This window comes from Harmonia axyridis, chromosome 1, assembly GCF_914767665.1.
Source record: "Harmonia axyridis chromosome 1, icHarAxyr1.1, whole genome shotgun sequence".
NCBI lineage: Eukaryota > Metazoa > Arthropoda > Insecta > Coleoptera > Coccinellidae > Harmonia > Harmonia axyridis.
In genome coordinates, this window is record NC_059501.1 from 39,347,655 (window position 1) to 39,374,646 (window position 26,992).

A 26,992-nucleotide genomic window follows, 5' to 3' on the forward strand; every position below is an offset into this window, starting at 1 on the left:
ATCGTGAAACATACTTTTCAATGCGTCAAATCAAGACTATTCGAAAATTCTCTCATTGAATCTGTTCAAAATTCTCCTAAAATTTGTTCTTCATCGGTGGGAGTGTAAGAGGCTTGATCTACCAGCGTCACTTTGACTCCGCTGAACCCACCCCGATTCTCGAACGATTGTATGTATGTAGTATCAAACACGTTCCAATAAGGCAAACGATGGTTGGGGGAATTACTTGCGTAGGTACTTCCTTCATGCTGCTGAGGCATACCCATCACACACCCCGTAACAGTATAAAATACCGCAAAACCAGCCATCGGAAAATGTGAATGTTCGAACGTAAGGTATTTCTTCGCACTAATTACACACAGCTTGATGAAATCTGTATCAATGATTTGAATTATTGAATTTTCGTTAGGGTTTTGAAAACGTTAAATCACGTTATTTACTGTTTTCATTTGACTTTTTGTCCGATTCCGTGTAAAGGTTTGTAACATTCATACCTTTTTAGAAAGCTAATGTACGCCATGAAATTTTTTCGAGTAACACAACTGATCCAAAGACAATTTTCAGAAAAAATTGTGGCCACTTAACACCAATTATTTCTAAGATGGTATAAATTTTGTGCGACCTTCCCCATTTCTAAACTAAACACCCATTTTTCAATTTTCAAGATAGCAATTATTGAATTTTCACACTCTAATAGTTTCAACACAATTAAAATACTTTACCGAAAATCAGAGATTTTCCGAAAAATCTAAAAACCGGCATAACTGAGTAACCAACTGCTTTTGACCCATTGTTGACTGGACTTAATTTGTTGCTAATAACCTCTAGTATGACCCCTTCAAAGGGTCTAGTCGAATAACCAAACTTCCTGTACAAGTATAGACATTTTTTTCAAACCGTCATCGACTGTTTCGTAAATAATCAATATATTATGGATCAGTACAACCAAATTATTAAAGAAACTTTTACTCGTACAAGGGCAACATTTTCACTTTTCATTCAAAATTCTTTGGCGAGACTTTCTCGAGCCAAGATTACGGTGTTTCATCCTGAGATCGCTGGTGGACTCTTCAGTTAGGCAATCCAGCGATCTCTGCCTAAAACGACACACCTTCTCTTGCCATCGCATCGTGGAGAAGTGACTCTGCTGCAACGCGGTGACCCCTATGAATCCGTCGAGGCCAAGGTAAAGTGAGACGCGACACCCATAACGCCAACTTTTGAGTAGACAGAGTCACTTCCCTACAATTCTATTCAAATTAATTTCGATTTGTTCTACGTGAATAAAATAAATAATAAAATGAAAAATTCGAGAATACCACTATCTTGGTGTCTTGAGCTTTTGAGCCAACCTTCATTAGTGAGCCTATTGAAGAAGCAACCATTTCGGAATTCGGTATGAACATTATTTACATATTTTCACTGAACTCCAACTGTATCAAGCTTAAAATTGTTATTATTCATCTACACGCAATGAAAAATTAAAGAAGAATTTTTTTTTTATTAATTTATTGCAAATTTACAATCTACTCAATTTGGTAATAAGTAAATATTTTGTGTGGTCTTGATTTGAGACAGTTACCATCCGGTTACGGAAGACTGAGTTCTATCCACAAAGATCTTCTGGCCATGTCCTTTTGAGTCTTCTTGTATGAGTGAGATTGAAAAGTTCGCTGACTAGTGAGTTTTCATTGGTGCGGGTCTCGTATTTTGTGGAATGTTGTCTTGTTATCTCACAAACATATGGGATTTTCAAATCATTATGGAGTGTTTGGTTGGATACATGCCATGGAGCATTTGCTATCATTCGCAAGGTCTTGGATTGAAATGTTTGGAGGATTTTTGTATTTGATGGCTTGCTGCATCCCCAGAGCTCTACTCCGTATGTCCAAACTGGTCTGAGTATGCTTTTATTAATCAACACTTTGTTTTCTAAGGTTAAAGTGGATTTTCTATTCAACAACTAGTACATTTGTTTCACTTTTAGGTTTAGTTGAGTTCTTTTGGCCTTGATATGTGACCTCTTAGTTAATTTCTCGTCCATATGAAGCCCTAGATATTTGACTTCTGATTTTTGGGGGATAGGAATATAGTTGAGTGATACTTGGGGGCAAGTGTTCCTTCTAAGAGTGAATGTAATGTGTGCAGACTTACTATTGTTGATTTTGATCTTCTATTTCATAAACCACTTGTGTAGCAAGTTCAGGTGTGATTGGAGTTTATTATTATATTAGATGCTATTATTGAATCGACATCTGATGACATTATATTGAAAGTAAAATTCTAAAATCTAAATATGTGGTTACAGATCTGATCGGTTTGAGGTTTTGCCTTTAAATATGAATTAATCATTTCAATCTTTCTACTTTTGTGTTGATTGCTTAACCAGAACCATAGAAAATTCAAGAATAACATCGAAAGAATTCCGCCAATATCTCTTTGATCACAATACTGACGGAAAAATTCTGCTATAAAGACGAGCACCCCTCTGCATTATTCGTAAAAAAGTGCCTGTATAATGTTTTAATTTCAGGCCTCTATCATTAGTTTAAGTGGAGATTTTTTTCGATATCACCATTTTTTCATAATTTTCGCTTATAACTCGAAAACAAAGAAGGGGAGCTAAAAATGAATAATACTCTTGTTAGTTTCTCAGAAAAAGAGAACGAGAATGGGGTATCATATTTTGTCGATCAACTCTGATTCAAAAATTGTAGTGCTAAAACATCGAAATGTGTCCACCCTGTACATCACTAGCATCCGAGACTCCGCTCGGTGATCCATCCTGATCACAACAAGACGAATAAAAACCCAACTTAATGCTTTCTTTGATTCCAGGTTCAACGTCCATGATGCCAGTGAGTCCCTTACTGATGGGTCTTCTAGGTACTGTCAGTGTTCTAGCAACAGGGGTCTGCCTCGTCCTCGCCGCCCTCTGCAAACGGCACTACGTCCGACCCGGACATAAACACCACCACAAACATCACGGTCACCACAGTGGTGCGATTTCGGAGTCTAAACACGCACCTTTGGAATCCATGGTCGGGTCGGAGAGCGTAATCGTAGATGGCCATTACACAGGCCTGTTAACTGCAGAACCGACAGGCAACGAGGAGCTCGGGGGTAAAAACGGATCCGTACTGGAGGACACGGATCCGGATATCATAAAGAATCAATTCGGTAAGTGAAAAATCGATTCATAAACAATTTGGGTTCATTAATTCCAAATTCCAACTTGAGACATTCGGGAACAGACAGTTAGAAAGCGGAAAAATTTCAATTTAGAATTACATGGGCGTACAAATTTGCTTCCAACATTTTTTCCGAATTTCGAGGCTTCATTGTAAAAACTGGTTATACATTTATGATTCAAAGTATTGTCCATCGCTGGCCACTACTTTCTCCCATCTTTCGGGCAACGTACGAATCCCGTGTTGAAAAAACTGGTCATCTTTTGAAGCGATCCAATAATCGATCCAATTTTTTTGTTCTTCATAAGACCGGAAGTGCTGGTAATCCAGCCCCTTTGCCATTATCGAAACAAGTGATAGTCCGAGAGAGAGCAATGTCTGGAGAATACGGCGGGTGGGCTAGAACTTCCCATTTACACGTTTCCAAGTATGTCTTGGCCACTTTCGCAACATGCAGTCGAGCATTGTCATGCTGTAAAATCACTTTATCATATTTCTCGTTGTATTACGGCCGTTTGTCTTTCAATGCTCGGTTCAAACGCATTAATAACGATCTCCTCTGATTGTTTCAGTCGATTTTAACAACTCGAAATACACTATGCCGAGCTGGTCCCATCAAAAACTGAGCATGACTTTGAAACCGTGAATATTCAGTTTGGCCGTCGACGTGGAAGCATGGTCCCCCATGATTTTCTGCCTTGGGATTATCGTAATGAATACATTTTTCGTCTCCAGTCACAATGCGATGCTGAAATTCCTTCCGTCTTTGCCTTGCAAGCAGCTTTTCACAACCAAACAAACCCCTCTCGGCTTCTACGGCACCCAATTTCCTTGTTTCTGAATCATTCCCATGACTTTCAAGCGTTTTGAAATGGCTTGTTGCGTCACTTCCAATGATCCTGCCAATTCTTGTTGCGTTCGACACGATTTTTGATCAAATAATGCCTCCAATTCTGCATCTTCGAAAACCTTCTCTCTTCCACCGCCATGCTGGTCTTCGACGTCAAAATCACCGTTTTTGAAACCACTTCTTTCACTGAAAGCGGCCTCGCCATTTTTTTTGTGAGCATTCGATGAACCTCAACCGCAGGTTTTTCTATATTGAAGCAGAAAATTAAAACTTCCCAAAAATAACAAAAATTTGGCTCGTAAGAGAACATTTTTAATCGAGAATAACTTTATGCTTATTGTATGACTTCTACGATCTATTTATTTCGACTACCACTTACCGCTACAGCTATCTATTGCGAAATGGCGGAAACAAGTTGTACACCTAATATAAATTATAATTATTAATTTTTGTCGATAATAATATTGGTTTTATATTATGATTATTGTTATGATGTATTATGAGGGGGAAATATAGGAATGAAGCGATTAAACTAATTTTATTAAATCATTTATTGAAAGTAAATATTGACAGCTATAGGTACAGGGTGTCAAAGTTTTGGCTTATTTTCTCCTTTGACAAACTACACACGATACGAATTCAAAAGGGGCTCTTCAAAAAAATCTGTAAGGCTGAAGAGGTGTATTTTAATATCTTGGCAAAAAAATCTGTTTTGAACTCAGTTGATTCAAATATTCGGATATGTATTATGTTGCGTCAAGTGAATTTCACACAAACTTTACGGACAGTTGAATATTCACAAAGTCGCATTTAGGTCGAAAAGCCAACCCCTGCAGGTATCAGCGAGGGCTAAAAATAGAACTGGAACCTACTTGGCGCCAGGAGCCACATATGGTCATCCTGAAGTCACATCGTAGGAACAAAGGAATGAGGACGTGGACCAATCTGGGACCTGGATGGAGCTTTGGTATGCAGAATCCAAGGCGACAATTAACATCCCCAAGAAATTGGGGCACCATAGAACCCCAGTACGCTTGTAGCTGTTAACTTGCAAACATATAACTTGTACAGCCAAATTCATTATATTAGTTAAGAAATCCGGTGTTTCATTATCCCAATTTAATAGAATTGAAGTTGATCGATTCAACCATCAAACATTGGTCCTTCGAGCCGGATAGTGAACATTGCGAAAGATTTCGACGGGTAGTGTTGTAAAATCGGAAAACAACGCTAAGGTGTACAAGTGCAAACGGTAGCAGAGTTCAGCGTATTCAAGGCATTTTGGTGTTCCATTTGGGGAGAACACAGCAACAGAAGCAACGCAACAGCGTAATCAAGGCAGATTTCGGAGTTCCACCTGGGGGACAATACAAACGGACACATAGGATTACTGGTTACCCAGCAGCAGATTGGTAGCTAGCTATAATCATTCAAGGTACAGAAAAAGGACGGATTGTGAGTACATTTTCCTTTCCTTCCTCATTCACTTTGGTACGATTTATCAGTGCATTGACTGGTTGAAATTATTAAATAAATTAGACTCTCATTATTTCTCACAAAATGTCGGAATTGAATGTTTTAATTAAACGCAGAGGTGTAGTTAAAGCTCAATTAACTCGATTTGAATCCTTTTTGAAGACTATCGAGTCAGAAAAGGCAGGCCAAATCCCGGCACGGTTAGAAAAATGCAAAGAGTTGTGGAACGAGTTCGAAAATTTGCAAATACAAATTGAAGAACTCGACATCAATCATCCTGACTTGCAGGAACAAGAAAGAATCGAGTTTCAGGATGCGTATTTTGAATCAATTGCTCTCGCGGATACAAAGATCTCGCAATTCATGAAGGGTTCACTTTGCTCAAGTGAAAATTCAATAGCGGAAAGAAATGTCAAATTGCCCACAATGCAAATTCCAGAGTTTCAAGGTTCTTACAAAAACTGGTTAGAGTTCTATGATAGTTTTAATGCGTTAATACATTTAAACAAGGGATTAACGGACATCCAAAAGTTCTATTATTTGAAGAATGCTCTTAAAGGCGATGCGGCGGAAGTCATTCGGTCTTTAGAAGTTTCGTCTGACAACTATAACGAGGCCTGGTCATTGCTCAAGACCAGATTTGAGAACAAAAAGATGATCGCATTGAATCACATAGAATCTCTCTATAACTTTCCGCCCATAATGAAAGAATCATATGGTCAAATCAGGAAATTTTTAGACGAAATTAGAAGGGATTTGAGGGCTCTCAGGTCATTGGGTCAACCGATAGAGCATTGGGATACTTTACTGATTTTTACTCTCGAGGCAAAACTAGATCCTGTCACAAGAAGGGAATGGCAAAAATCGGGTAAAGTTAATAAATTCGCAAGCATGGAAGAATTTTTACAATTTTTAGAGGAAAGGTGCGTTCTTCTTGAAACAATAGAGTCAAATAGAGCAGGGGTACAAGGCAATAAACTAAGGTTTGAAAGAACTTCGAAGGCCTTCATGTCATCTTTCAAGTCATGTACAATATGTAAGGAAAACCATTCTTTATTCATTTGCAAAAAAATCTTGGGACTTTCAATAAATGAACGGCGAAATGAAGTCAGACGGTCAAATTCTTGTTGGAACTGTCTCCAACAGGGACATAGGGCGCAAGACTGCAAACGCGGCGGTTGCAGGCACTGCGGAAATAAGCACAACACATTGTTGCATGCAATTACTCGACCACAAGTATCAAAACAAAGTGAAGATATTCCGGCAATAGAAACTTCAGGGGGTACATCTCACAATTATTCATGTGTGAGGGTAAGGCATCCCTCAATTCAGGGTCTTAAAAATACAGATGGTCAAAGAGTTCCGAAGGTCGTTAAGGAAGAATCGGTACACAATTTCACGGTCAGACATGGATCAGACGTTCTATTGTCAACGGCAATTATTTACTTTGCGGGTTCGGACGGAAATATACATCGGGGTAGGATCCTTTTAGATTCAGGAAGCCAGTCGAATTTTGTAACGAGAGAATTCGCTGAAAAACTAAACCTGTCACGGAATCGAGTGAATATACCAGTTGTTGGTATTGGAAACGTAACGTCTCAGATTAGATATTCGATTAACATGTCGGTTCATTCAAGGTTCAAGAACTTTAAATTTAATTCTACATTTCTAGTTATAGAAGGAATTTCTGACAGTATGCCATCAAGAAAAATCGATACAAGTCAATTTACTATTCCGAAACATGTCAACTTGGCAGATGAGTCGTTTGCAGAACCCGATAAAATCGATGGGATATTGGGTGGCTCTGTATTTTGGGATTTAATCTGTGCGGGTCAGATCAATTTTGGTAAGGGGAAACCAACCTTACAAAAAACTAGGTTGGGATGGATCATAGCAGGGCAAATAAATGGAAAAGGGGGGCATTCAAGGAAGAATAAAGTGGTTTGCAATTTTTCAACTAATGATGTTTTAGAAAGGCGAATTCAACAAATTTGTGAACCTGAGGAATTCGGTCATTCGGTTAAGCATTTAACAAAATTTAACTTCAAGAATGAGCATAGCGGGAATATGCATCTGGGAGCGCAATTTCTTCTTTCATCGATACGAATAAAATATAGGGTGTTATCAGGACACGCTACGGTCAGAAAGAGACAGAGACATAAATCTCTAACTTGTTTTTGCATCAAACCTTCAAGATCGAATTACATAATCGGCGATCTATCAGAAAAAAAATACGTGAATTCATATTTATATTCATTTGCTTGCATTTCGACAAAGGCAGTTCATTTGGAACTAGCTCCGGACTTGAGCAGGGAATCATTCATGAATTGTTTCAGGCGATTTATTGCAAGCAGTGGTTTGATTCAAAACATATATTCGAGTAACGGGGCGAATTTTATTGGAGCAAAGCGGGAACTCTTGGAATTAGATGATGTTCTGAAATCTTACAAAAATCAGGCTAAATTTTCGGAGTATTTTTCAAGTCATATGACACAATGGCATTTTATATCACCACGAGCACCGTACTTTGGCGGTCTGTGGGAAGCGGCAGTAAGGTCAACCAAATTTTATATCAAAGAAATTTTAGGTAATGGGAGGCTATTTTATGATGAGTTTCAGACAGTCATTGTACAGGTAGAGGAGTGCTTAAACTCTCGACCTTTAAAAGCCTCTATCCTATGATCCTTTGGTCCTGAATGTCCTCACATCAGATCATTTTCGTGTATCAACACCGCAAGAAGATCTACGATTCGAGACTACAAATCGAATCAAGAAGTCTCTTCAGGTGACGATCGAGTTTGGGAACCAGCAACCAGGGACAATGGTATCATTGAAGGAGGACAACACACCTCCTCAAAATTGGGAATTAGCCGGAATCACCGAAACGCACCATTGTAAGGACAGTATAGTGCGTGTAGTGACAGTGAGAACCGCTAAAGGATTATTCAAACGACCGGTATCGGGACTTAGTGTTTTACCGGTCGAAAATTGACATTTTTTTGAGTGTTAGGGTACTCTGCCTGCAGTTTCGGACGTTGTTGAAAGGCAGAGCTTTCAAGGGGGGCGGTATGTTGCGTCAAGTGAATTTCACACAAACTTTACGGACAGTTGAATATTCACAAAGTCGCATTTAGGTCGAAAAGCCAACCCCTGCAGGTATCAGCGAGGGCTAAAAATAGAACTGGAACTTCCTTGGCGCCAGGAGCCACATATGGTCATCCTGAAGTCACATCGTAGGAACAAAGGAATGAGGACGTGGACCAATCTGGGACCTGGATGGAGCTTTGGTATGCAGAATCCAAGGCGACAATTAACATCCCCAAGAAATTGGGGCACCATAGAACCCCAGTACGCTTGTAGCTGTTAACTTGCAAACATATAACTTGTACAGCCAAATTCATTATATTAGTTAAGAAATCCGGTGTTTCATTATCCCAATTTAATAGAATTGAAGTTGATCGATTCAACCATCAAACATATTATGAAACGCAATTTGGAGACAACTCAAATTTCACAAGGTAGAAAAGTTCATTTAATGCCTTAACTGGTTGAAACACCAATTTCAACACTGAATCTTCTGTTTTTCCTGACTAATAGATGAAACAATTTCATGGAAAATTTCAGCAATTTATAATCAAATAATCATTCATCGCTATTTGTTATGTTTTTCAAAATTTCAATCAAATTTGAAATCTCATGAATATGGAATATTGTAAGTGCAGTAACTTTCAGTTTCTGATAATAACGTTGTTGTCGAAATGACGTGTACCTCGAGTGCATATTTCATTGTTAAGAGTATAGGTACTTCAACCTAATTAGATTCCTGAATATCAGTTGATAGTGTACTTTATTCCTTACATTGATTTTAAAGCTGATTTCATTAACTCTTTTATTTTACAGAAAGACGTTCCTTCAACAACTTAACTAAGTTTTACAAACCTACAGAGCTGAGACTAGAAAAAGCCAATGAATATAGTTATAATACGTTGAATCCTTTGAGGAGTCCGCAGGCAGGAAATTCAACGGTAAGTTATTCCTTTGTCTGAAAATTTCTGACTCTAAACTTGAGTTACGATGTCTATAAGGAAAACTGCCTACTTCTACATTTAGTTACACAATTTTAACCAACGGATCATTCAAATTTTCAATTAAAATAATTATGAAAAGATGATTATGCAGTATTCATTGCATTTGAATGTTTTTTTATTATGGATTTTGAGATAAAGTGAGAGACCAGATTTTTCGATACAGTGGACTTCTACAATTTGAAGTTGTAGAAACCAGTTATAAACTTCGAATTATTGATAGAATTGGTCATTTGTTTTCTTTCGAATTTCAGAGTATACCTTATGCGAGACCTTATGGCATTGTAAATTGTAATGTTTATTTTCCAAGGGACCTGACAGCCTGACAGTTGCTTCGTATTATCAAAAGTTTCGAATTAATCAAGGTTTGAATTGACAACTGTATAAATATACAGGGTGTTTCAGAATTATGATACTGATACAGTATATATGATATTTCAATTTTTTGAAAAAAATTCATCCAATATTTCTGGGTTATCTGTTCAATTGTGATGTTTTTACTACATTCCATTTCAATTCAAACTTCTAAGTGGTCCAAAGTCTACTATTTTCAAACGCAGATTAGTGACTTCACAAATCACCAAAGAAAGTTATCTATAGGTGCGAATTCCTTAGATTATGGAGGCTAATTCACAGGTTCATTACGTAAATTTGTATTTGAATGTTTCACTCAGTAAATTGATGTTAACTTGATGTGTGGCATGTTGCACTATCTTATTGAAACCAATGAATAGCTGTAGGATCCAATTATTGTTCCCTGTAAATAATTGCGCTGGTCAATCGGATGCTTGGAGACCTATTAGTTTCTTTTAGTGTCGAGGGCATGACAGTTTCAATTGATTTACAGGGAACGAATTGTTATTGTACATAATGTAAAGAGGATGTGTTATTCTTCGAGGTGTCGAAGATATGTCAAGAGTTGTAAATCTTGAAGATATTTATTGGGGGGTTGATAAGGTTCGTAGACAATACGGTAATGCCAGATGTGTTTCATCTTTTTCTCAGGTTCTAGTCCTTCTAGAATATTCGATTTCCAGGAATCCGCGAAGATATTTGGGGCGGTACGGCAAAAACTCTTATTGGACTAGGGGATGGTACCTTCCCCTAAGGGTGTGGTCAAACCGAGAGAAGGGAGGTCTATATTCGAGAGAGGGTAGTTCCAATCGACAGAGAGCACAGTTCAAATTAAACCGAAGACGGGTACAGACGGTACAGTTTAACTTAAGTCGAAGACGAGTCAAGTTCGGGCGGTCAAGTTCGGACGTAAGACGAAAAGACGTTTCGCGGACTAGATTAAGACGAGTCGCGAACAAGTTAAAGACGAGACGACCGAAAACTTGAAGTACGACGAAGACGTGATAATCCAAGACGTTTCGAATAATCAACAAACGAGTTAAAGACGAAATTCAGTACCGTAGTGAGAAACTTGTAATTAAGACGTAATTAAGATCTTCTCAATACTGAGTTTGTACTGTATAAGTGTGGTTTTGTAAATAGATGTAAATAATTCAAAAGAGTTTAATTATTGCAATTCCAACAAAGTCGCGGAGAAAAAGACGAAAGGCCAGGTAATCGAATCATACCTCTAGACGATCTATTAACCAAGCCTACATAGCTATCCACTAGCGTTTGGTATCTTTGCATATTATCAACTGCAGTCTACATAACTTTGCTCTGATGGAGAATTATGCCTACTGTAAAATAGTACACACGGAAAGTTTGGCGAACCCAACCATGATCTTAAAAATAAAATTTCAAGCATTGTTCTAAATTAAATCTTTCAATAGTGAAATGGCAAAGCGTACTAACCACAAATCTACATTTGTTAAGTTGGCTGGCACTAGAAACAGCGGTGACAATCTCAGAGCCAAACTTCTAAAAAAACACCCATTACATTCAATGTTCATTGACCATATATAACTTGAAAATGATAACAAATCACAAATTCACAACTTTATGACTTATGTTGGTTTCCACTTTAACCTAATCATAACTTTGCATTTATATAGATAACTTATTCATAAAATAAAAACAATGTAATTTCCACAAATATTTTATTATCTGCGACAAATGTTTCGCCACACTGAGGCTATATTTTTTGACTGATATTCACTTTTTGTTTTATGTTATTATCTATCTACCTTGAAGAACCACTTATTAGAGCGGGAATAATTAAACTGAATTTAAGGATGTTGATTTTCTACCCCTTTACATAAGTTTTCAAAATTCGAAGGATTATGATTGATATTATTATAAATGCCCAAGTCCATGAATCGAATGATTTCTGAAAAAGCGGTTCCAAAATGTGAATTTGGAAACATGTGATCTGAGCTGATAGACATTAAACGAAGTCACTTGACAGGTGTAAAAATAATCCAAGCAATAAGTGGGCTTGAACCTGAGACTAATGTTTGGGTTTAATTGAACTTTCATTGTGGTAATTTGCTCGATCAAATCATTTCTATGTTAAATTTCAGTTCATTTTGAAACTTCCATAAATTTGAAACTACAATCGACGAGTTGATCGGCCAACCAAAGTTTTATGAAACCCGTTCTTAATCATTGGAAGGGCAACACTGTGTGACGTTTCTTGTGTCATTTGTAATCTGTAGGCTCTGCCATTTAATCATGGAAAGATACACCCTTCAATATTCAAAAACGTTTAGAAATTTTTTTTATCAAAATCGGTGTTCATTTGTGAATACTGAGAGAAAGTAGAAATTATGGAATGCATTATTCAGTTAATCGACTCACTCTTTTATACGAATCTAAAGTTGTACCAAGTGCGGCTCAGTAATTGCTTATGGCACTCTTGCATCTTATAAGGAAAATTCACTTTTGAATTTGTCACAACGAATACTAAGTGGATCAACTGAATTCGTCATAAATTTATGTCAGTATTCATAAATTAGCATTGATTTTGATAAAACATTTTCTATACGGTGTTGAAGCACATATCTTTCCATGATCAAATGGCGGAACTTTCTAAATACAAATGACATACGAAATAATATAATAAGCCTTTATTTCCAACAGATATTGATACCCAATTACAGGAAATCAAAAACAACAATCAATATAAAATCAATACTAATTTATAAAGAAAAAAAATCAATGCTATATCATGAACATAATCCAAAAAAACCATGAAAATCAAGAGATAAACAGTCCATATACACCCCAACAGATAGTTTTCAGGCCCCGGAAAAGAAAAACATAATACAAGAAAGAAATGGAAATCAGATACATATTATAATGTCATGCGTGTTCATCTTAATTTCAGATGTTTTCATTCAAATATAAATCACATATATAATCCAGAGATTGAGAATGCAGATCACATCTATGTGCTATAGAATTAACAACGAAACAAGCAAATCTCATTGGCAACTGCAAAAGCAAATTAGTTCTTGGTGTACTTATGTAAAAAAAGACTCTGGTTCTAGCATTCGTGCGAGTTACGAAAAAATCTAAAAAAAAATGTCAAAAATAATACACAGTTTCGCCATTATAACCAATTCAAATTGTATAATTTCTATTGGAAAATCTGATATATCTTTTAATTTTGAAAGATATATTCGTCCCTTAGTTTTTTCCGCAGTATCTCAATTAACTCAAATATATATTCTGTTGACAAGGTTTGTTACAAATTTTCCTAACACCAATATTAAAATTTGATCTAGGAACCTACTTCGTATTTTATTGCCACCATTCTATGAAATATCAAACACAGTTACATACGTATAGTAGAATAATTGAAAAATATCGCTTTTTATTATTTTTCAATTTGGGCAATTAGAGTCGTGTTTTGAATTGTTCCCAATTTGTTACAGTTAAACTATGGACATAGGTTTTTTTCCATTCAGTTTAATTATTTCAGGCAATAGTCACGGTTGGAACAGAAAATTTTATCATATTTTTATTACATGGAAATAAAAATTTACTACCGTTATGAGGATAACTGAATTATGCATACATATCTAGTGTGAACTGAATTTGACCAAATATTAATCATTCGAAAAAACTAGTTTTTTTTTCCATTTCCATTGCCAGTAAGACTTCGAATAATTTAACTTTCACTTAGATATATTGATTTTGAAATTAAAACATTTTTTTTGTTACAGATGTACCATACTCTTCAATGCTCAAGAAGTTCGGCAACTGCGCCGTTGGCGAGCACAAAAACGTTTCATCATAAATACAAAGGACCTGAAGTTGTTACTTCTTCCAATAGAATACAAGAAAGTTGCATTTAAGTGTCATTGTTTTTACCGAGTAATATTATTGTAATTATTAAATTAAATCCATCCAGGCGTTTCATAACACTATTATTTTCTAGTTTCCTAATACCTGAATAATAATCACAACCAATATAAATCCTCACAATGGAAATTAAACAAGAAAAACGCTAAATCCCAAATTAAGCTTTAAGTTTCAATTCATGTATATTCCGACTATCCTACAACTCTGTAGGCCTATCCTAAGCTAACTATGAAGTTAGCACCCATTTTTTTTTAAATAAAGATTTTTTGCAGTCGTTAGTAACCCGTTAGTAACTATTTGTAACACCAAAATTTTCATTTGTACCTCAAGGATACTGCTGGAAGAATATCGCATTCCGTTGAGGTGCTAACTCAAAATCAGTTTGGAAGCCCATTGTTTGGAATTATTTGTAACACAAAAATTTTCTGTTGTAACCTAAACTATAATGGAAGAATATCACTATTAAACTGCGAAGTAAGCACTCACTTTTTCGAAAATGAAGACCAAAATTGTCGTTTGTACCCCAAGAATACTAGTAAAAAAACATCACATTCCACTGGGTTGCTAACTTCACGAATTTTTCGATTTTTTTAATATTTCTCGAAAAAAAATTCAGTGTTAAAGTCCATCATTAGTAACTGTTTGTAACACAAAAATTTTCGTTTGCAACCAAACCTATAGTAAAGGACCCACTTTTTCAAAAATTATATATTTTTCTTTTGCTTCCGATAGATCTTCGTTAGTAACTTTCTGTAACACAAACAATTTCGTTTGTAACCTAAACAAACAAGAGACAGATAATAGAAAAATATCACAACTTAACTGCTAAGTTAGCACGCACTTTTTCAACAATTCTATTTTTTTTTTGCTTCTGATAGAACTTCATTAGTACCTATTTGTAAAACAACAAATTTCGTTTGTAACCAAATCTTTAATGGAGAGGAGCCACCTTTAAAATGGTAAGTTAGCAACCACATTTCAAAAATTCTTTATTTCTCTTTTGTTTTCTATAGTTACAAATAGTTACTAACGAAGGACTATATCGGAAGCAAAAAAAATAATATAGAATTTTTGAAAAAGAGGGTGCTAACTTTGCAGTTCAGATGGCTAGTTTTCTATTATAGTTTAGATTACAAACGAAATCTTTTTACCAATTGTTCCTAACGAAGTGCTATCGGAAGCAAAAAAAAAATATGAAATTTTTAAAAAAGTGAGTGCTAACTTCGCTGACTAGGGGTGCAATTTTTCTATTATAGTTTAGGTTACAAACGAAAATGTTTGTGTTACAAACAGTTATTAACGATGGACTTCCAAATTGAATTTTTTTTCTAAAAAAATCGAAAAAAAGTGTTAAATTAGCACCTCAGCAGAATACGATATTTTTCCACACAAAAATTTTATTGTTACAAATAGTAACTAACGAGTTACTAACGAATAAAAATTTTTTCATTTCCGAAAAAGTGGGTGCTAATTTCACGCACACAAAGAAGAACTGAAATTACAATAAAGAAAAATGAATAAATATTTTCATCAGTAGTATTCCGCAAACGGATAACGCAGACTCTGCTAATGTTATCAAATTTTGTAACGATAATGCGTTGTGCGAGTTTGAAGAGAGAATGGAGTTAGTTTTAGTTGATGAGACTGTCATTTCCGGATACTTAACAGAGATAAAGTCAAAATCGAGAGGTGTTGATGACATTTATTGTGAACTTCTGAAATAATGCTGCCCATTTATTATTGTTCCTATCATAAATCCATGTAGTGTCGAAAGGTTCTATCCAGAACTATGAAAAAATCTATTATTCTACCAATTCCCAAGGGTAAAATGGTCAAGGGTTATGAGGATCTTCGACAATAAGTCATATAAGACAATAAGATTAATAAGCATACTACCAATTATGTACAAGATTTTAGAGAAGGTACTCGAACACCATATAAAGATCCATTTGAATAACTTCAATGTTATTCCAGAAGAGGCAAGAGCAATCGGAATTACGGCGGGGTCATAGGTGCGCAACATCATTGCTTACTGATTGATTACTGATTACATGTTGACTGCCACGGATAGGGGACACATAACCACTCTCATTTTGCTAGAATACTTAAAAGCATTCGATACTCTGATACATGAGATTCTGTACGCAATTATGCATTTCGCTGGTTTTTCGTCGAATGCGTCGGCTTTCATAAGAAGCTACCTGAATTTGAGGACTCAGCAGGTGAGATGTGGCGAGGAAATTCATGATCCCTTGCCGGTATTAGTTGGATCAATATATTTTGAGTTTTTCTTATGTTTGTATATGTTGAAAGCATTTAGGAAATTACTTTATCATTAAAAATAAAGGTTTATTTTACAAGGTACATTATTGCATCACAGCGGATAAATCATCCATGTTCAAATAATACAATATAAAATTTCTTTAATTCTCTTTCAATTGGTTTTCTGATTCATTATGCATATTTTCGATGTCTACAAAATTCCAACTTCTTCAATAAGTTCATCAACAATGTCTTCGGGATTATTTCCTTTCAAGATGAAGAATACATCCTGGTATCATCAAATTAAATCTAGTCTAAAATGTCTGTTTTAGTCATCTTAAACTAGTCTTACCGTCTTCAATAATCTCAATCGAAAACATTGTTATTTTTCTTTTCACAGATCACATTCATATTCTTTGATATCAGCTCCGTTATCATTCCGCAAAACACGCACGCTTCTTTTGCATCGTGGTCACGTGATCTACCAACCGATCCCACCTTACACCGCTTGCTCTGCACCGGTGTGGATTTGCCGAACGCAGTACATGTGTAGATGGTAAAAAAGCCAAACACTATTTCAAGCACAGAAGAAGAAGAAAAATGGCAGAAACAGAAAATGTCAAATACTGTCATACATTTAAATATAAACATATCAGCATACATTTAAATATAAACAAAAAATTCAAATGGGAACCGATTGTTTAATTAAGTTATAATTCATTATTACAAAAAAATTGAAAATGATTCACGAGATATTATTCCAAATATTCAATAAGTCCCATTCATCCAAAAATGATTTGTCCCATTACTCAAATCTATTGGAACTGCAAGAATTCTTACATCCAGCAGAAAAAAATTTGATAATGAAAATTCAGGAAATTCCTCTGAAGTATCATAAAATTATGGACTTCATAAATGCAGTAAATAATAAGTTATATGAGCAGAAAGGTGAGAATTCTGAATAATTGTTTTATTTTAAATTTCATATACACATTCTCATAGAGAATAACCAAACAAAGTTAAAATATGAAAATGTATCTAGAGGACTATACATTAAAGGCTTCGCCTGTGGTATGCATGAAGCATTGGAACCTTATAGAAAAGATATAATTGAATTAGAAAATATATATCTCAACAATCCACAACTTCCATTAACATATATTTTAAGTACTGTTGATAAGTATGAAGTTCTTTTTGATGATTTAAATTTCATGATTGAGGTGATTATTGCTGATAATCTGTATGGGTGTTTGTTGATTGGAAGGTTACAAAAATATTTATATAGCGGTAATGAAATGACATCAGATGCCGCTAAGATGTGAGTTGAAAAAAACTTGAATTCTCTGTAAATTTATGTAGAAAAATATGATTTCAGAATTATTAAAACCATAAATATAACTTTCTTTCACCAACTTTCCAATTGGATAATTTACGGTGAAATAGTAGATGCTTACAATGAATTTTTCATAAGAGATGAAAAATGTCCAGATTCAAATTTTTTATACTCTGAGCAAATTGACAACTGCAATTCAACAGTGAGTATTAATGGTTTTATTTTGTTCATGGTAATAAATATATAAATATTATTCTAGGATTGTATTTCTTATAGTTCATCAACTTTACTATTTTTACTGACAAAATTAATGAGAATTTTTTCTTCAATAAACTGTTTTCACCTTCAAAAAATGATTGTATTATTCTTTTGAAAGGAAAATCAGTTGATTATTAATATATCTCTATAATCAGATTAGAATGTCAATAGCATTGGAGTTAGATAGAACTGAAGAAATACATGTAGATATAACGTGTTACCGAATTATTCCTAAATTTTAGACTAGGGCTCTTTATAGAACTTACTACAACACACAAAACAAGAAATGTAAAAAATAAAATATCTTATATCGTAAGAAAATCGAAAATTCATTTCAGTTGATCCAAACTAAATATTTGTGCATAAAAAATTTATGTATAATATGAGAGGATATTGATTATTCAGAGATATTATTTCAATATGTATGGACTTTATTTCACTATTCTTGTTTAATAGTAGATTCAACATAAAGCTTGGTGAAAATGAATTTGTTTCATATTTGGGATGTTCTGCTCATTTGGCACAGCATGAATTTACAGTTACAAATTAATATTCAAATTTCAAAATTCATTTTAATTTTCAGAAACGGATAAGAGTGAGAATACCTACAAGGGTTAACAAGTTTTCAATTAACTGGAAAATGGTTCCTCTCTTTATCAATGAAGATATAGTAGAAAGTATACTTTTCATGGGCAGAATTATTTGGATTTTAAATAATAATCCACAAAGAAAAACTGATGACTTCAACACTATAGATAATGGTAGAGATTTTTGGGATGGAAAAGAAATGGATTTCTCTACAAAAATTGAAGATTTGCAGAATGAAACATTTAGTGATTTTGAATTTGCCCAAATAATTGAAGAATGTCGGCTTAAATTAACAAAGGTCCAATATATTTGACTTTTCATGCATAATTGTTTTTGAAAAATGAAGTTCCCCAGAATGAAGTTATAATCATTTTTTCAGTTTATGCTATCCTTAATGCTCGAAGAAGGAAATATAAGAAAACACTTACAGCTCATAAGAGATTATTATGCCCTTGGAAGAGGAGAATTATTTCAACAGTTCATAACTGCTGTAGAAGTTCAATCTCAAGATGCTATGTTTGATAAAGATATGGCCAATTTAAATTTCTTGTTCATAGAAACTGCAAAGAAATTATATGGAGATAATGATACAAGTTATCAACAGTTTGAATTAGTTATTACAGAAGGAAATATGATAAGTAAGTATTTGACATAGGCATAAAAAATATATAAATTTTAATTTCATTATTGGAGAAGTCAATGTGGATTTGCCTCATGCAACAACCATCCAACAAGAAATAGACTCCATTGACACTGTATATTTCCTATGTTTCCATAGTAGAGACTACAGAAAACTAATTTTATTGGTCTTTTACCGTGAGAAACGATTCTGCATGGTTTTTAACCATTCAGTATATAATACTACATAGTTTTTGCATGTGATGGGAAGAACTTTTTGTATTGAATGCAGGTAAATTATGATATAAGGATGATGTTTCATATCAATCATGGACAAAAATATTAATTACTAAAATTAAATTATTCAAAATGAAACATATGCAAAATGTTAATGGGATGATAGTATACAGTATATATGGCTTATAAGATGTTGAAGGGACCAATAAATTTTGCTTATTATAACCGATAGTTTATAGAAGCAAATTTTTTTTAAATCTATTTCAGACCACAAATAAATTGTACAAAACTGGCACCGAGGCCTTTAACTAATAAATTATAACATGTATAAAATAATCAAAAAATAAACAAATCAATAAATCAATGTCTTATATCACAAAAACATCAGAAATGGAAAAATATGATGCAATGAAGGAGGCAAAACCTTAAGTATGAGTATTGATCATCAATCAATCAATAGATATTTGATATGGGATCAATGAAGATCTACTTCCCCAAATTATGATGTATAATTTCGTTATTCAAAATTTTTTTAACAAATGGAAAAATATGCATCAGTATGAAGTTCAACACAAATGCAAATTCTCACAATAATACCTTATCTGCTTCAGCTCCCGATCGGGTTTGCTAACATAGGTTGTTTTTTTTTCGTTCCATAAAAAATCAAAAGAGAAGTGTTCTGAATAATTCCAGAAATAATGTATCAATTTGAAATGCAATGATTTTTTTTCTCAATTTCTTTCAGCCTCTAATCTATGGTCTCGTTTAGAATTGAATTTTGATATAAAATGGCCTCTACACATAGTATTTCATCCCAAGGCTATGGAACTTTATAATAAGTTATTTTCCTATTTGCTCAGATTTAAAAAGACTCAGATGAATCTCCACAGGCTGTGGCAAAATCAAGTATCTGGTAAACAGAAAATGTAAGGCAAGTACTAAGATTTTGTTATTATTATTATACTACATAATTTAATATTCTCTGAAGAGATCGCAGATTATGGACACTGAGGCACAATTTAATGTTTTTGATTTATAACCTGCATTACTATCTACAAGTTGTGGTTATTGAATCTAATTTCTCCATTTTGGAAAAAGCTATCATGAATGCTAATGAACTGGAAGATATCCTTAGGGAACACCATATATTCATTAGCAATCTTCTATCTAAAACCTTCATACTGGATGAAGATGAGGTAATCATATTTTATTTATATTCACTTCATTTTGATTAAAAGAAACAGAATTATTGGTTTCAACTTAATTTCAATGAGTTGTGTTGAGATACAAAACATTATTGGAAATATCTACAGTATGTAGCTATGTTAAAGACATAATTTCTATGTCTTGTGCATCTCCTATATTATTGTCAAGCCCAGATTTTTCTGCTTTCCATACATACGAGATACGAAATTAAATAAAAGAGTCAAATATATTTATAATGTGCAATAATTCTGACCTTTTTTCATCCTCTAATATTTCTCCAAGTATTCAGTTAAACTCTTTAAAATAGGTTTTTCACTGACAATAAATAATGACCTGTATCTATTGATTATTATTTCCTGAATTTCATTCGTAATTTTCATCATATATATTTGGAATGTAAGTTTCAGTTCATATTTTAAAATGTGTAGTACAGTAAGTGTTGTATTATATTATTCTGAGCTTTCAACTCCGATCTTTTAGCTTGAAAGGCTAAAATCAAATTTCAAAAAAATTATTTCTGGAAACTAAGGCTGGTTTTAGAGTCACGCTGACCGTCGGCGCTGACAGGCCAATATGTATGATTACTTATGAAGCGTTTTAGAATATTGCTGACGGCTCAGCACTGACCACCGTCAGCGCTGAGGAATCGAGCGCGTACGCGCCACGCGTCAGCGCCACTGACCAGGCCACGCTGACACGCTACCGAGCTCAGAGAGCGTTACTGTGTTACGTAAAACGTACACGCTGACGGGGACAGTAAACGCAACAATGAATCGCGATATTGATACTGGTTTTTTGATTGAAGTTGTGGTTGGGCATGACTACCTCACGACGTTCAGCGTGACTCTGAAACGAGTTTCTAGTTGGTACGCGCGTAGGCTTCAGCGCTGACGGTCAGCGTGACTCTAAAACCAGCCATAGTAATGAAATTGCCCCACTATGATCTGTAGTCTTTAACCAAAAAGTCTTAAAAGTAATTGTTTCTGATTTATGAAATTTCAAACGTTGTATTTGTAACCAGATTTGTATCCTGCAAATCTTTAATCAGAATTTTTAAATGTGTTAAGATATTCTTTGAAGAAGAGGAAGTAATAAAAGAATATGTGAGATTTTACATGTTTTTATTCAAACCATTGTGAAGCTCAGAGTTTTGAACATTTTCGAATTATAGTGTTTAAATCTTGATATAATGTTTTTTTTTTTCAAATTTCAGAGTCACATCTATAAAAATAAACACAGGCTGTACCAAGATCCTGCAGTACATATGAATGTTCCAAGTAGAGTAAGTACATTTATAATCTGACGTTCTGTTCAATAAGTTATTTAATATGTATCTGCTCTTGAGGGAACCATATAATTTTTTTGTTGTTGCCAAGATACTGCATTCAGCTAGTAGACAGTGTTCCATTTTAAATGATCATCTCAAGTTTGTTTTGATATTAATACAATAAATAAAGAAAAGTAAAGAATCTGTCTGAGATTTTGCATAAATAAAAAATTGCGTTTATTGAACGTTAAAAATTTATATAAGGCTTACGTTGAATCATCTTTATTAAAATAAAAATGAGTAAAGCGCTGACGTGGATTCAGGAGCTTTTCAGCGCTTTTTCATTCATGCGCCAATTGTACAATCAAAACCGAGTTTTTACATTGAGAGTAAAAAGAAATGGACAATTTTATTGCATTCAATAATTCAAAAAGGCAACAGAATCAACAGCTGAAGTTGAAACTAAGAGAAGCGAAGATGAAAAGTGGCACCAGCGATATGAGCAAATTCAAAAATGATTTGAAAATGCTCATGTCTCAGAGTTTGGTTGATGGGATTAAATTCAATGCATCTGATAAACTGTCTCCTTGTGATATATGAATAAAAAGTAAACATGCTACAACATCTTTCACAAGTTCATCAAATTAAGATCTACTTAGTCTTGTGCATTCTGATGTTTGCACCCCATGAGAACATAATCCCTAGGTGGAGCAAGTTATTTTGCCACATTCAGTGATGATCATTTCAGATGTGCAACCATTTTTCACAAAAAAGATGGGAGAAGTGAAGGAACAAATTCAACTCAGATTGGTTGATTGACTAAGGTGTTACATCACATATTGATGAATCAAGAATGGTCTCTGATTTTCTATCGCAAATAATGATAGAATTCAATCTAATGAAATATTAAAAGTAACAATGAACTTTGATTAAGATAAACAAAAAAAAAATATTTCCAATCAACAAATTTTTATGATTCCCTAAAATTACCGAAAATATCAAGAAAGTTTTGTTCGATAAGATGGGCTGTTAAATTGTCGATGAATCTGATTGTGATGTAACAGGAATTATTGAGTTTACCGCAAATTTGGTAAACTGTATGTTGCTAATCTCTGGATTCATATCATAAAATGAAGTTTTATTCAAGTTCAAAAGTTCAGTAGAAAATACACATGAAAAAAAATATTGATTTCAAGAATTTTTTAACAACTCATGGCATTCTACAATTCCATATACACTGCAACAAAATGAGGTGGCTGAACAGACAAATAGAACGTTGATTCAAAAAAATTGATGTATGCTGTTTGATGCTAATCTCAACAAGATATTTGGACCGAACCTATGAACACTGCAATTTGAAAAACAGATCTCCCAATGTAGCGGTAAAAAATGCAGTTCCTGAGGGAGTTTAGATCATGTCAATATATGATTGTAGGATACTGTGCAGATTCAAAAGGTTATCCTATGAAAATTATCGAAGCACAAGATATAGTTTTCATTGAGTCAGAAAGAACAAACTTTTAAGATACTCGACTGAAAACTAATTTGAGGGAAATTCATATTCTTCCAGATCAAAATGTGGATAGAATTATGAAAGGAAATCTCAATAGCATAAGGAATTATGGTGTTTCTGAAAAAATTTTAGCAATAAGAGAGAAATTCATCAGAATAAAATCTCGAAAAAATCTCCAAAAGAAAGACGATATCTAGAGAGAGAAAGAAAAACAACAAGATATGATGATATCAAATATTCATAATAATAATATAGTAATATAGGAGGAACTGACGGCATTAGCTGATAATGGAACATGGAAGCTAATTGATTATCCTGAAGGAAAAAATGTGGTGAAATGTAAGTAGATTTTCAAGTTGAAGAAATCTGCAGACAGCACTGACAGTAGAGCACAGTGTCATAAAGCCAGACTGGTAGCACTGATTTTCTCAAAAATAGGGAAAAGATTATGGAGAAACATTTGCACCAGTGGTCAGACTTTTAACTATAAGACTGTTGTTTAGGCCAGCTGTAGAAAACAATTGAGAGATTGATCAATTGATATTTTTGAAAGTAAGTTTTCTGAAATATATATGGAGCAACCTTTTAGATTTAGTGAGGCAAAAAATGCTAATGAAGTATGTTAACTTAAGAAAGCTACTCATGGCCAGAAATGATCAGCAAGATCTTGGAATGATAAAATTATTGATCTTTTGCTGGGTATTGGTTTGTTCAAAGAAAAAATTGGAACGATTATCACACGAAGAAAAACAAATCTTTGTTCTGACCAGAAGAAGTTATATAGAAAAAAATTTGAAGAGAATTGTAATGGAAGACTCAAAACCGATAAGTACACCACTATATATATATATATAAGTGTACCGATATACAGGGTGAGTCTTTGACTTGTACATATATTTTAACCGAAGATTCTTCGAATTTCTGGTATTTTTATGGTATGTTATGTTCATAACAAAGAAACAGAAGAATGTGTATGGAATCTGGTGTTCGGAGAAGATGTATCACATCAAAAAAAAGCTATATTTCAAAAATCATTTCCTTCGATACAACCATTTACGAGATATAGCCGAAAATCACATTTTTTTAACGATTTTCAACAGCCTGTATCTTTTTAACCGGGCCGAATTGGAAAAAATGGTAAAGGAAAAAAGTGTTTCTTTTGACCTCAGGAATCTTGGGTTAAAATATATGTACAAGTCAAAGACTCACCCTGTATATCTTCTACCTTTTTTTTTTTGAAAATTGCTTGGAAAAACCAAGACTATAAAATTAAATTCTGTAAAGATATTAGACATAACATTTATGCAAAATCCAGGTATTATTTGAAAATGTTGAATATTTTGGAATAACAAAATAAAATTGGGGAGCTTGGTGAGTAAAGCCAAGCCGATATTTTTGTTATTTACAATCAAAACCAGAAAAATTTTCGTGCACCCTCATTTGTTCTACCTCGGTAAGATTAGCTCCCGGCCGGCCAGCTGCACGGGAACCATTCATTCCACCACGGTCAAACACACTTTCGTCATTTCCGATTTTTTTATTTAATTTCTGGATGCGTGAACATAATGAAATTAGGTTCATCTTATAGAGAAATGAAAGATCTAGCGAGTAGCAATTTTTCGTTTACATAGGCTACATCTAGGGATCAATTTCAGAATGGAATTGAAGAATTTCATGCCGGCCGAAAAGATTTTCGGGATTTTTATAATTTCCGAATGAGCGGCCAAGAATTAATTTGAGTTCATATCATAGAGCAACAAGAAAGCAATAAATAATAAATTTATCGTACACATTACTTACCCATAAGGTCCCAGCTCCACGACCTGAATTGTATGATATCGTGCCGACGGATAGTTTTTCGTGATTTTCTTTTTTTTCGAATAAGCGACCAAAGATGAAATTTAGTCCTTTTTATGAAGGATTGAAAAAGCCATAAATATTGAAATTTTCGTACACATTGGAAACTCCCAAGTGCCCAGCCCCAAGACCTGAATGGTATTCATGGAGTATTGAAAGAGCTATAAATATTGTAATTTTCGTTCACATTAATTGTATGATCTCATGCCGATTTTCATGTTTCATGCCCTTAGGAGTTACCAATGTGTACGAAAATTTCAATATTTATTGGTTTTTCAATCCTGCATAACTTGTACTAAATTTCATCTTTTGCCGCTTATTCGAAAAACATAAAAATCACGAAAATTAACCGGCCGACATGATATCATACCATTCAGGTCGTGGAGCTGGGCACTTAGAGGTACCCAATATGAACTTAAATTACATTATTTATTTCTCTTTCAATCCTCCATAAAATGAACTATATTTTATCTTTGGCCGCTCATTTGAAAAACATGAAAATCACGAAAAACTATCCCGCCGGCATGATATCATACCATTCAGGTCGTGGAGCTGGGTCCTTAGGGGTAACCAATGTGAACGAAAATTTTAATATTTATGGCTCTTTCAATCCTTCATGAAATGGACTAAATTCCATATTTGACCGCTTATTCGAAAAACATGAAAATCACGAAAAACTATCCCGCCGGCATGATATCATACAATTCAGGTCGTGGAGCTGGGCACTTAGGAGTTACCAATGTGAACGAAAATCTCAATATTTATGGCTTTTTCAATCCTTCATAAAATGGCCTAAATTTTTTTCATCTTTCGCCGCTTATTCGAAAAACATAAAAATCACGAAAAACGGAAAAACTATACGTCCGGCACGATATCATTCAATTCAGGTCGTGGAGCTGGGCCCTTAGAAATGTGAACGAAAATTTCAATATTTATGGCTTTTTCAATCCTTCATAAAATGGACTGAATTTCATCTTTAGCTGCTCATTCGAAAAACATGAAAATCACGAAAAACTATCCGGCCTACACGATATCATACAATTCAGGTCGTGGATTTGGGCCCTCACACACATTGGCTGGGTACCAATGTGTACGATAAATTTATTATTTATAGCCTTCTTATTGCTCTATGATATGAACTCAAATTCAATCTTGGCCGCTCATTCGGAAAATATAAAAATCACGAAAATCTCCTCGGCCGGCATGAAATTCTTCAATTCCATCCTGAAATTGATCCCTAGATGTAGCCTATGTAAATGAAAAATTGCTACTCGCTAGATCTTTCATTTCTCTATAAGATATCAATTATTATCTAATTTTATAACGTTCACGCATCCAGAAATTGAATCAAAAAATCGAAAATGACGAAAGTGTGTTTGACCGTGGTGGAATGAATGGTTCCCGTGGAGCTGGCCGGCCGGGAGCTAACCTTACCGAGGTATTTGTTCTTGACGACACCGTGGACCCCCGGGGGTTCAGCTGGACTACTTTGGGAATCACTGGTTTAGTGAATAACACCAAAACCAACAACCCCCAAACCAAAATCCTAGCTACGCCATTATCTCAAGATGAATATATTCAATAGTAACTCTTATTTGTGTAATTTTTACTTTCAGATTTATAGAAATATAATGGCTCTATTAGAACTTTGTGATGACTTTTCCATAACAGCAAAATTTTGGGATGAAGATCTTACAGAACCACAAGTACTAGAACTTGAAGATTTCCAGAAAAGAGCTGATAGTCTTATCGAAACTTTGTTGGACACTTTATTCCACTTAAGAAAGAAAGAGAAGGGAGATCATCTATTTCAACTGTTAGATCAATTGAATTTTAATGAATACTTTAAGAAAAATTAGACAAGTATTTATATCGTTTGAATATAATTGTAAAATAACAATTAAATACATATTTAATTTATATCGTGTTTACCTGCTTGCCAAACTTATCTGGCCAGACAATTAGGTACATTGCTTTATACATTGTCA

General features: G+C 34.2%; 2 protein-coding genes across 4 annotated transcripts in view; both read left to right on the top strand.

Annotated features, from left to right (window-relative positions):
* The window catches only part of LOC123671355 (nephrin), a 494,576-nt gene extending 480,649 nt beyond the window's left edge, over positions 1–13,927 (top strand). For all 3 annotated transcript variants that reach the window (XM_045605135.1, XM_045605136.1, XM_045605137.1), the window contains exons 12-14: positions 2,839–3,180; positions 9,418–9,542; positions 13,727–13,927. In XM_045605135.1, coding sequence (XP_045461091.1) covers positions 2,839–3,180; positions 9,418–9,542; positions 13,727–13,858 — 599 coding nt within the window. In that variant the 3' untranslated portion in view covers positions 13,859–13,927. The remainder of the gene's footprint in view (positions 1–2,838; positions 3,181–9,417; positions 9,543–13,726) is intronic.
* Positions 13,928–16,753: 2,826 nt separating this feature from the next.
* Positions 16,754–26,924, top strand: LOC123671358 (gamma-tubulin complex component 4). The gene is made up of 9 exons (XM_045605148.1): positions 16,754–17,075; positions 17,130–17,445; positions 17,503–17,662; positions 18,302–18,604; positions 18,686–18,944; positions 19,907–20,087; positions 20,150–20,357; positions 21,581–21,649; positions 26,621–26,924. The coding sequence occupies exons 1-9, from the start codon at positions 16,868–16,870 to the stop codon at positions 26,861–26,863; spliced, it is 1,947 nt and encodes a 648-aa protein (XP_045461104.1). The 5' UTR covers positions 16,754–16,867; the 3' UTR covers positions 26,864–26,924.
* Positions 26,925–26,992: the final 68 nt, after the last annotated feature.

Coding starts and splice junctions, on each gene's coding strand:
- LOC123671358 (XM_045605148.1), top strand. CDS start 16,868: ATGATTCACGAGATATTATTCCAAATATTCAATAAGTCCCATTCATCC. Junction 20,358..21,580: donor TCATACTGGATGAAGATGAG/GTAATCATATTT, acceptor TTCAAATTTCAG/AGTCACATCTATAAAAATAA. Junction 21,650..26,620: donor ATATGAATGTTCCAAGTAGA/GTAAGTACATTT, acceptor TTTTACTTTCAG/ATTTATAGAAATATAATGGC.